This window comes from Solanum lycopersicum, chromosome 8 (genome assembly GCF_036512215.1).
Source record: "Solanum lycopersicum chromosome 8, SLM_r2.1".
Classification (NCBI taxonomy): Eukaryota; Viridiplantae; Streptophyta; class Magnoliopsida; order Solanales; family Solanaceae; genus Solanum; species Solanum lycopersicum.
Window position 1 is genome coordinate 47,902,819 of NC_090807.1, and position 12,592 is coordinate 47,915,410.

The 12,592-nt window shown below is 31.5% G+C and overlaps 1 protein-coding gene across 1 annotated transcript; it reads right to left on the reverse strand.

The window, feature by feature from the left end:
* Positions 1 to 398: 398 nt before the first annotated feature.
* On the reverse strand, positions 399 to 2,247 carry LOC101257587 (EG45-like domain containing protein). Its single transcript, XM_004245276.5, has 3 exons — positions 1,792 to 2,247; positions 988 to 1,267; positions 399 to 638 (listed from the first exon to the last, which is right to left on the reverse strand). Exons 1-3 carry the CDS (start codon positions 1,898 to 1,900, stop codon positions 632 to 634), a joined length of 396 nt encoding a protein of 131 aa, XP_004245324.2. The 5' UTR covers positions 1,901 to 2,247; the 3' UTR covers positions 399 to 631.
* Positions 2,248 to 12,592: the final 10,345 nt, after the last annotated feature.

Below are 12,592 nucleotides of genomic sequence, written 5' to 3' on the forward strand. Positions count from 1 at the left end.
AAGTTCAGGAGGATAATAGGATCTTAGTATAGTATAAATGAATCTCTGAAATTTCAGACATAGATTAAGATGTACATATGCATTTTCCCTAACAATTATGGTCATTGTCCAACTTGTTGGGGAATAAATCAATACTCAAAGTACATATAAATAAATCTAAAGAGTTTGATTAAACCGTGTGCTCTATCGTTTTTATCGTAAACAGAAAGGTCATTTGTCTAAACCCATACTCTGCTTTCATTTTCAATGCTCTGTTGCGTAATTTTCCTTTTCACAACTTTCAAAGTCATAAGTTCATTAGGTATAGTGCGTATGTATTTTCATTAATTCGTTGCTGCCTCTAATATATTAATTCTAGTATATTTTATTTTGTAACTAGATGAAAGACTTAATAAGCATTTGAAGTAAAACTAGTAACTCTTCATATATGTTTGCTCAAAAAATAAATTACATCAAAGTTGAGATATTGGGATGAATTTCCTTTGAATCATGTCGTTTGTAGCACGGTGGGATAGAAAGTGCTTTTTCCCGCAGTAGGGTAAGAAGAGATTCTTTCTCTTTACTAGAGCCAAGACTGTACGAGGAGAGAAAGACTTAAGTCGACTCAAGTTCATATTCCTTCAGTTTCTTGTCAAATCCTGAAAAGAAAAAATACAAGATACTATAAGGAAAAAAAGAAGATGAAATAGAAATATTATGCTATAAATTTACTTCTTTCTTCTGTTCTATTTTATATGAGTTAGTCGGACCTGTCACTAAGTTTAAGAAATAAAGATTTTTTTTTTTGGAACTTGTGATCTAATTAAGTGATGCATGTTTGTGTGGTTATGAATCATTTTTATTAGGGATATATATGCATTTAATAGATAAATTATGTACTTAATATAAAAATATGTCATTTTTTTTTTAAAAAAAATTGATTATGTTGAGCAGAAAAGTAAATTTGTATAAACCGATAGAAAGGAAGAAGAAAGGAAAGTTGATTACTGGACATATTCGATGTTGATTTTAGCATTATGAGCATTTGATATTTGAGCAAAAGCATCCGTTGACAAAGCAATAGTTGAAGGACATGGCCTTTTGGTGCAATAGTCAACAACTCTCACGTCAATTGTTCCTTCCTTGCATGGCCTATTATTTCCACTCAAACATCTCAGCCTGTAACGCCGCCCACACGCTGCCCCGTTATCCCACAGCCCTTCGCTCACTGCCACAAATAGATTCCCCGACGGGAACTGATCTGACCTGTTCCCGCCACATTTCGTCGCTGCATGCATCCCATTCAGTCAAATATATATAAAACAAAGATGAAATGAGAAACATCTTCTTCTTCTCTCTTTTTTTCTTCAAATTCTTAAATGCATGTTATGATCAAATATGTTTTCTCGAGAGTTTTGATCGTGGGTCGTTCATGTTGACCAATCCGACCTAATTTAATCCGATCCCATCTGATTAAAAGTTATTTTCCCATTGAAAAAGATGAAGTACAAATTTTAAATAGTAACTTCTCCAAAATAAACATATACTCTTTTTAGTTTTTCACATTTTTCAGGAGTAATAAACAAGAACAGAAAATAAAAAAATTACGAATTTTCTTCTTAGAAACATTAACAAAGATGAAATGAGAAATATCTTTCCGTTGCTTTCTAATTATTAATAAAATTGAAATTTAATTTCGAAATGTTATGATCTCATATGTTAAACTCCCAAAAAAACTAAAGATAGAAATTATGATTAAACGCTTCGATAACGTCATTTTCTGATAATGAAGACAAAAGTGTAATCACTTACGTGTATAAGGGGAATTATAAGAAGTAGCCGTGCCAATATCTCCCAAGACTAAGCTAATGCAAAATAAACTTAGGAGGATAAAGCATATGGCAAATCGACCCATCTTCATTTATTTGGTTGTAACGTGTATATTGCAAGTCTCTAAGTTTGGTATTACGACAGACTATTTATAGTTGACAAAAGTCTATTACGTACTCCCTTCACATATTTTAAACTGATTCACTGAATATTGTTTTTTATTTCAAAAATATTTAATTATAAGTAAACTCCTTTAACAAGATATGATGATTTTTTATCTATATAATACGTTAGCATTTGGTCTCTCTCTTTTAGAGCTTTTTTTTTCTTATAAAAAAAAACAAACAGTTTTTGCAATATTTTTTTCTCTTATCTTATAAAATTTAAAACTTTTAGATGAGTACAACAGGAGACTCAATAAGAAGACGTTTTAGTGATGTCGTCTCATTTACAATTAGGGATACTCTATAAAGAATACGTGTTAACTATAGCAAAATGTGTCACTTTCTTTGTTTCATATTCTACTACCGCGCCACAAATGAGGCACTAAGTTAAAATTTTGACTTTTTTTTGGGTATAATTTGGCCTTAACCAATATGTATGGACTCAATATATTCACTTTAGTTTAACATGTTAATAAACTTATTAAATTCATTTATATTACAATAAAATATACTAATATCATTAAAGTTCAAAAGTTAGGTGGAAATCTGATGTAGGTTGTTATGTGTATTATGAAATTAGGATGGTGGAGAATCTAATTATCCTCTTTCATAGTGTTAGTGACCACGCTTGAGATTTCCTTTCATAATATTGGCTAGAGTTTATCACTTCAAAACAGAAAGTGGTTGAAATAAAAATTCATACTAAATGTGAAGCACAATCTTTGATGATCGATATTCATTGTACACGGTTATCTACTTGCATAATTAAGAAAATTAATTTTAAAATGCATTAAAAAAAAGTAATCAAATCCATATCTAATCCGATTGACTGCATGCTGTCATTAACAAGCACTTCTAAATTCTAATTTCTCAAAAGTTTGTCCCAAATAGGGATGGCAAAATGGGTAATTTAATATGAATATCCATTCGTATTATTCGTATTAAATGAATTGGGTATCCAATTCATTTGAAAATGGACAAAAAACGAGTAATATCTATATTATCCATTTAAAATGAATAGTTAAACAGATAAAATGGGTAAAACAAATAACAAAAAAAAGTGATAAAGGATTGGATAGTAACAAAACTTTTTTCTTTTAAAAAAATCTATAAAAAAACTTGAAACTTTTTTTTTTTACATTTAATTTGGGATAGGGGTGATACGGCTAGGAGGGGGAGGGGGGGCTGGTAGGGGTTAAGGGGGTGGGGTGATTATCTTTTTTTCAAAAAAAAATTTAAAAAAATATTAATGAAAAAATTAAAAAGATTGTTAATTTTTTTTGGGATGGGGTATTGTCGGGGGGGGGGGGGGGAACCTGGGGTAGAGGTGTGCGTGGTAATTTTTTAAAAAAATTTAATGAGATCATTTAAAAAAAGATTTAATGATTTTTTTTGGATGTGTGGGTGGGGTGGGTTGGGGGCTCTGGTAGGGGGTAGTGGGTGGGGGTGGAGGTGGGGGGGGGGGGTAAGGGTAGGGGTCATGGGGTGAGGTGGTAATTTTTTTAAATAAGATTAAAAGAAATTATTGATTTTTTTTAATTTGTTAATTTATTTCGGATGGTGTGGGGTGGGGTGGGGGGGAATTTTTGTAATTATTTGTTTTTTTACATTTTCTTGGGAGGTGGTTGGTTGGTTTGGGGGGGGGGGGGCTGGTAGTGGAGTTAATTGATATATTTTTCTTTTGAAAGCATTTAACAAGATCTCTAATATAATATGGGTAATATGGTTACCCATATTATTCATTGGGTAAACTCATTTTACCCATTTAAAATATGAGTCAAGTCGGGTAACTTACCCATTTTTATTTAACTCATTTTTTGATCAACTCATATTCGACTCAACTCGCTCCTTTGCCACTCCTAGTCTCAAATGTGCTTATATCAACTAGACAATTAGTAAAGTGGTTCAAAGAAAACTACATATACATGAGTATTTGGGGAAGATAAAGATATAGATAATTATGCATTTTGAAAAGGTCCAAGTGAAATACTAGTGTGAAAACACTAACTGTTTTTTTTAAAGGAGCACTAACTCTAAGAAAACTTATTTACATATGACACTATTTGCACACCATGAAAGTTTGAGAGATGCTGGTGGACATGAGAGTGAGGGTCTTCATTTTCTAGAATCAATTTGAAATTTGCATATGGTGTTTATTAATCCTGAAATGGCTTACAATAGAGTCCAGAGAAAAGTCCTTTGACAATGTTTGGACTTTGGAGTCCAAAGTATATCAATAACTTACATTAGGACGATAAAGTATATGTATGAGGAAGCCATAATTCGACCAAGGATAGTGAGAGGAGATTCAAAATACTTCCATTTGAGATGGTTGAACCATGGTTCTTAATCCATTTCTATTCGCCTTGATGATGGATAAATTCATGTTATATAATAAGGTGTCATTGTGTATGCTATTCGCACAGACAATATTGTTTTCGATAGAAGAGGCTCGCGAGAAAGTTAACAATAGGTTGGAGGTGTGGAATAACCTCATGAGTCCAATGAATTTAGATTGACTAGGATCAAGACTAAGTATTTGAAGTGTAGACTCAGTGATGTAACACATGAGCCAGACATGGAGCTTAGTTTTGGATCTCAAATTCTCCCAATTTTATTCCATTCAGAGTGAATTATAACTATCACCAGTTGGCTAAAATTTATGTCAAGGAGATAGTAAGGTTTCACGGGGGCCCTTTTCTACCATTTCAGACCGGAACATTCAGTTGACTTATGTTCTGGGGTAAGTTACATAAAGCAATGGACACTCAACTCACTTTTAGCACAACCTTTCATCGTTAGAAATAGACATATTAGGGAGCATGTGTAATTGATTTTAGAAGTCATTGGGATCACTTTTTGCCTTTGTATGAGTAATATTATAACAATGCATTTATTATTCAAACATGAATATGACACCATTTGAAACACTTTATGGGAGGTGATGTAGATTGTCCATAAGGTGGTTTGATATTGGAGATGTGAAGCTTTTGGGTGTTAATCTTGTGAGAAAAGCTAAAGAGAAGGTACGAAGCATAAAAATATGATGTTGACCACTTAAAGCAGACAAAAGGAGTATATAGACCTTTTAAGGTAAGAGATGTGAAATTTCAAGCTAATGAACAAGTTTTATTGAAAGAGTCATCAATTTGGATGTAGTGTTGATGTATGGAAAGAAAGACAAGCTTAGCCTTTGTTTCATTGACCTGTTCGAGATTCTTGACAGCGTAGGGATAGTGACATACATGATAGCATTTTAACCTAACTTGTTTGGAGTTAAAGAATGAAGAGGATCTTATTGCAATTTTCGATTAGGATGTTCGAAAGTTGAGGACAAAGAGATCTAATCAGTGAAGGTTCAATAAAAGCATCTTTCAATTGAGAAAATTACTTGAAAAATCGAGAGGGACATGTGGGACAAGTACCCTCACTTGTTTGAGGATTCTTGCACTATTTTCTTTTTGACTTAGTCCAACCTTTTATTGTTTGATCGTTCGGAAATGATTGAGGGATAAATTGATATCTATTATAACAACTCTTTCTAATCGTTATAATTAGACTAATGGTAAAAGAATCGAGTAAGAATATTTTTTTAATTGTAACTTAAAAATTTTAGGCTAAATTGGTTCCAGAAAAAATGTTAAATTATAGAGCAATCAAGAAAAGGATTAGTAAAATGTCTAAGATTGAGCTAGTTTCTCTATTAATTATTACATTAAGGAGTCTATATGAATTTTCAAGAGTTAATTCGGGTGAGTAGAACTCTCGATATCAAATTCGATGTGAAAGGGTTAGTTTGAAATGTTAAGGTTCGAAGGTGCATGTCGAATGGTCTAGGGAAAAGATTTCCAAATTTTTGTATTTGTGCAACTCGCTAAGCGACTGGGGCTCCTATATTGAGTATTAGTGGTCTCTGTAGCAGGTCAGTCACGAATTGATGCAAAAAAAAGTTTTAAACCCCTCATTATTCTAGAACTTTATTTTTGGGAAAAGAAAGATGAAGTTAGGGCTTTCCTTAGTTCTACACCAATTTCTTTGGTAAAAGTAAGTCAATTACTGTAACTTGTATTTCAATTCTGAAGCCGCAGAACTATGATAGATCTCTTAGGGGAGGATTTTGACTTAAATTAATAATCAAAAAACTCTGGTTTGGATCAGATGATCATGAGAATGACATAGGGTTTTAGAATTTGAGTATAATTAGGTCATTGTTCATTGATTTTTTCTTTTTTTTTGTTATTATTCTAGATCAAGAACGATCCAAGACATAATAAAATGGGAAAACTCAAAGTTTTTTGTAAAGTTTCAAGGCTTGATTTGAGGTAGGTGATAATCATTTGTTTTTCAATTTATGTGATGTGTGCATTTTAATTGTTATTATAGTATTACTTGGGTAAAACATGTGAAAAAAGAGAGATGAATATGACATGATATTATGTTCATAATCTGCATGGACCTGTTTAACCTACTTGTGGCATTATGCATGTTGCTTGTGATTACTAATTGACTCAGATACTGCATCAATACATAATACTAGCGGTTGGTTCAAATATCATGCTTGTTATAAAATATCATTTGATTGGCTCGATTATAAGGACAATACACTAATAGTTTGTGTATGTGAATTTCATGAGAAAATCAAATATGCATATTGTGATAATATCAGACATTTTCATGTCAAAGGTTAAGTCAAGATATTGGGTTGAATTGCTGACATAATTTATGACTTGTTCATGTCTTATCTAGTACTATATTTGTTTATATTCCTGTTTTTGGAGCTGATCATGATTATACTAGTACATTGTGAGTTGTATAATGACATTGTATCTGTTCATTCTGTAACATTCTAGAAAATTAATTCAAACTAAGATTTGAAGCGTTCTTCATAGTGAGTGAGATTTTATCAAGAAATTAAAAATTTCTCAAGTGTAAAGGTCACTAGATGTATCACCTTGAGTGTCAAAAAGAACTACATTGAAAATAGCAAAATATGAAATTTTGCAAGTTATGCTTAAATTATGAGTTTGAGTCAACTCCAAAAGATCATAACTCTTAGTACAAGATAACTTAGGCATGCCATGAGATTTAAAATGGAAGGTATTTGAATTATCTTTCCAACGTTAATGAGATTGCTAAGTTTCAAGGCTATCCAGTTAAGAAAAGTTATCTAAAATAGTTTTGGGGAGGGTATTTTGATCTTTTTCTTACCAAATTAGATTTAATTCATTTTTAGTAAAAGTTTAAGGGTCTAATCCTATTAGGTCAAACTTTATAATCCTAATATACACCTAGGATTTTAGTTGAGAGTTCAAGAAGAGAAGAGAGTAGAAAAGAGAAGAAAAGTCCAAGATTTCGTCCAATTTTTGAGGATTTGATTTCGGATTTCGCCAAGGGTTTAACTCTAAGAGGTATATAAGCTTCCATAGTGTTGGGGTCGTTCACTCACACGCCAATCATAATTTATTGAGCGTAATTTCATTTTTTAAATTTAGGAATTTAATTTTTCGATGATTTCTTGATAAGTGTTCTTGAAGTTTTCTTATTGATTAAGCTTCGATGTATGAATATACTTGGGTCAACTTCAAACGATCATATATTTTAGAATATAAGGAGTTACGTAGTCATAACCTATCCAATTAAAGGTATTTTAATCTACTTTTCAACTCCACCAATTTCGCGTCAACTCAATTTCCGAGTAACACATTATGACTATTTTAGTAACTAATATTGTGTTGTTACGAATTAGCTACAAAAAACACTAAAAGGAATTTTTTATCCGTATTTTTACCTCCAAGAATAAAAGGCTCAAAACAATTAGATTTTCACCTTTTAATCCATCATTTTCTTCTCGGGCAAAACCCTAAGGAAAATCAAAGTGGAAGACTCCAATGAAGATTCTTTCAATCTTCTTTCGAGAATCTTCTTCAAGATAAGTCTTTCCCCAAGAATTTCCTTTCCTTAAATTTCAAAATCCTCCATACAATTATGAATCTCTAAAGGAAATCATAATTCTTGGCCATAGATATTTCAATACACTAATTCAAGAATTTCAAGAAAGATTTTTTTAATTGTTTACTTTCAAGCTAGGGTTTTAAGGCTTTTAATAAAGTTCTTCTTCAAAATTCTTCAAAACCCGTGTTCTTCCACTAAAGTATCACTATCACAGTGTTGGAATAGTTCGTCCTAACGCCCTATATCTACTTTAAAATCAGTAAAAGAGAAATCTAGAATTCTATCCCTAGGTTTGAGTATTATTGAGATAAGTTGATTTTGCGTTTTACACTAATTTTTAAGTAAGTAAATATGAGATTAAGAAGAGTTTTTTTTAGACATCGTTTACGTAGGGCTAGTTTTATTAATAAAATAAAAATGATCTCAGTGAGAAAAGTACAAGCAAGGGGAGGGGGGGGGGTTAGGCCTTACCTTACTAATCATGATTCTACTAGTACATTATGAGTTGTATAATGATATTGTATTTGTTCTTTATGTAACAACCTAGAAAATTAATTTAAACTAAGATTTGAACCTTTCTTCATAGTAAGTGAGATTTTACCAAGGAATTAAAAATCTCTTAACTGTTAAGGTCACTAGATGTATTACCTTGAGTTCCAAAAAGAACTAAGTTGGAAATAACAAAATCTGAAATTTTGCAAGTTATGCTTAAGTTATGAGTTTAAGTCAACTTCAAAGGACCATAAATCTCAGTACAAGATGAGTTAGGTGCGCCATGAGATTTAAAATGTAAGGTAATTAAATTATCTTTCCAACGTTAACGAGATTGCTAAGTTTAAAGGCTGTCCAGTTAAAAAAAAGTTATCTAAAATAGTTTGGGGGGATATTTTTGTCTTTTTCTTACCAAATCAGATTTAATTCGTTTTTAGTAAGATTTTAAGGGTCTAATCCTATTAGGTTAAACTTTATAATCCTAAATATACACTTCGGATATTATTCGAGAGTTCAAGAAGATAAAAGAGGAGAAGTGAGAAGAAAAGCCAGATCTTGTCAAGTTTTTGAGGATTTGAATTCGGATTTCGCCAAGGGTTTAATTCTAAGAGGTATATAAGATTTCATACTGTTCGGTTCGTTCCCTCACACGCTAATCATGATTTATTGAGCGTAATTTCATTTATTAAATTTAAGAATTTAATTTCTTGATGATTTCTTGGTAAGTGTTCTTGAAGTTTTCTTATTTATTATGTTTTGATATATGAATCTACTTGGGTCAACTTTAAATGATCATATCTCTTAGAATATAAAGAGTTACGTGAGTTATAACCTATCCAATTAAAGGTATTTTCATCCTATCCAATGAAAGTTATTTTAATCTACTTTCCAACTCCATCAATTTCGCATTAATCCAATTTCTGAGCAACACATTATTACTATTTTAGTAACCAATACGGTGTTGTTACGAATTAGCTAACAAAAAAACATTAAAAGTTTTTTTACCTCCAAGAAAACTCTAAACAAATTTCTTGACTAATAAAAGGATCAAAACAATCAGATTTTCATCTTTTGATCCATCATTCTCTTCTCGAGCAAAATCCTAAGGAAAATCAATGTTGAAGACTGCAATCAATATTCTTTTAATTTTTTTCTCGATATTCTTCTTCAAGATAAGTCTTTCCCAAGAATTTCCTTTTTTAAACTCAAAATCCTCCATCCAATTAGGAATCTCTAAAGAAATCTAGGATTCTACCCCTAGATTTATTGAGATAAGTTGATTTTGCGTATTAAAATGATTTTGGTAGAAAAGAGTCATACTTTTTAAATGATTCCGGAGTGTTTTTTGCACATACTAGTGGATCCACCTAATATTTAGGATCTATACTGTGACAAAGTATAGGATAACCCTGACAGTGTGAGGAAAAATATTATATCATCACATAACTCATAAATGATGGTTGTTAGTTAGAGAAATTCTCCGAGAGATATTTGTATTTTTATATAACAAAATTTACTTGTATTTTGATATTCAAACAGAGCTTATATTGTATCCTTGCATACAAACTAAGCATATTGTATTCTTAAATACATTGAGTTGTATTTTACTGTTTAAAAGCTTTCAATATGTTGCATCTCTTATTGTTGCTTTATATTGACTCCATAGTTAAGTACCCAGAGTCGAGTATTTGATAATTGATTTGAGTCTTATTTCACTGAGTTGAGACTTATATTCTCTGAGTTGAGTTGAACTATTTTATCTTTGATTTGAGTATTTTATTCCTGATCTGAGTCAGTTGAGTGAGTTGAGAAGAGGTAAATATGTTTTTTTTATCAAGTTCAAGCTTATGTTATGATTTAGAATTTCCCTTACATGCTCGTAAATTTCAAGATTTGAGCCATTTTTCCTGCATCATGAATACAGATATTCAGGTTCTTCAACAGATGCTTCGTTAATACCACATGTAGTTCTAGTTAACTATGGTGAGACTCGTTGATTTCGGAAGGTTTTACTTGTATTTTCAGTTGTATCAATTGTTAGGATGTTGTGGGCATTTTACCGACTTCCATCTTTGTTAGTTAGAGGGTTCATAATTAGAAAGTAGAGTTTGAGAAATCTGTTTCATTTATCTTATCGAATATTTTTAAAGACTTGAGTTACATATTGTTGTCTAGTTAAATATTCTCTTTATATTCAGAGTAAATCATTTATGTTTTTAAACTTTTGCATGCTTAAGTTAGTCTTTCACTTGTAGTCAACCATAATGAGGGTTCGCTTGGAGACCAACAATGATTATTGAGTGTCGACCACGTCAAGGGTGTAGATTCGAATCATGACACTTTCTTTGTTGAGTACATTGTATATTCAGGCGATTGTTTCGTATATATTTTGTGAGATTGACGTTATCTATATTTAAGAGTGAACTATTTCTTCTGGGCTACTATGGGTTCCTTTTTATCTTTTAGTCCTTCTATTTGGACTAATAAAACACTTCTAGATTATAAGTACCTTAGGTTTTTGGGGTAATTGTATTCCCCAGTCTTGATTATTTTGTAGTTTTGGTACTTCAACTTTCAAATTTTAGAGGGCGGGGGGGGGGGGGGGGTTAATTTTTGCATAGTTTTTGATAACAAATTTTGTTTATGAATATTGAATCTGCTATTTGGTATAAATTGTTAATTAGTTCAAACTGTTTGTAACACCCAATATTCTATGTGTATTAGTTCTATTTACATGATTCTTATAAATTGGTTGTGGTATAGTTATGGACTCTATTTTCTATGCAACCAGTGACAAGATAATAAGTTTAAAGTGATCTGTCTTTTGATTTTGATGTGACTCGATTAAGTTGACGTCGATAAAAGTATTTAAACTTGAGATCATAATGTGGTATTTGAGTCTAAAGTTTAAAGTGACATAGTGTATATAAGTTTTAAGTTAAGTAAAATGTATTAAGGTCTAGAAAAAATATTGAGGTTCTTGCTTGACTTAAGTAAGGTAGTAGGTGACAATTAAGTGCATCACCTACTTTGACTTATTAACCATGTGATAGAACCAAGTAGGTGCATCACCTACTAAGACTCTTTTGACCATGTTATTGGGACAAGTATACTACATTTACTTGCATTAATATGACCCAAGTTGAGTAGAAGAATAAGGATAAAATGGACAGCGAAGGACCAATCTTTCCAAGCCCACAAGAAATAATTTGAATAAAAAAGATGGCGCATCATCTACTTAAATGTGTAGCCTAAATTAAAGACACATGTTGACTGCAAATGAAGTACAAGAAATGTGGCAAAAAAATATATAATAAGGCAAAAAATCTTATAAAAATATCTCATTTTCCTCTTATCCAAATTTTAAGCTCTCAAGATGATATTACCACCCAATACTCCAACTAGGGTTCTAACTATTTTCTATATTGTTTCTTCCAAAGCAGCCACAAGATTACCTTCTCTCCTCTATTGTTTCAATTATATTGAACATTTTTTTAAGGGGAGTGAACTAGAGATAGCTATATATGTTGGCAGCCAAGATTAAGCCACTCTCTTTCAAATATTAAGAGAAGATTACAAAAATAGTAATTGAAGGAGAACAACAAATTTAGATAGTCAAGGTAAGGGTGATGCCACAACTTCTAATTATTAGTTTATTTGAGAATCATAGACTTACTTGTTTACTGCAACTCGAGGGATGGTGATTAAAACTCATAATTCAAGTCTTTTGATTATTTATTAGTGTTGAAGACTACTATTGTGTTATTTGTTTATTGGAGATCATGGATGTACTCAGAGAATGATTGCGGAAAGCTGTAGGGGGCATATTTATAAGCTATGTAATGCACAATTATCTTAAAGTTTTGGTAAGCTCACTGCCCGTTCCATAGGATGATTGTTTCGTGTAAATAATTATAACGGACAAAATTTGTGATAGAAAATAATCATTTTCGAAGGGTTATGCGTTGATTTTCTGGCTACTGTTTTGATGAGTTAAAATATTCCGAGTTTGTTGGTAAGTTACTGATATTAGCCTTAATGATTATTATTGGAGATGAAGACTATGACTTTAAAGGACAGGTTGACACTTCATAGGCTATATAAATTGGGAATTCAGGTATGTAAGGCTATTCAATTTCCTATTTCTTTGGCATGAATCCAATACTTGTATTTAA

Excerpts from the sequence above, each read along its gene's own strand:
- LOC101257587 (XM_004245276.5), bottom strand. The coding sequence starts at position 1,900 with ATGAAGATGGGTCGATTTGCCATATGCTTTATCCTCCTAAGTTTATTT. Across the intron at positions 1,268-1,791 it reads TTATAATTCCCCTTATACAC|CGACGAAATGTGGCGGGAAC; the intron begins GTAAGTGATTAC and ends GGATGCATGCAG.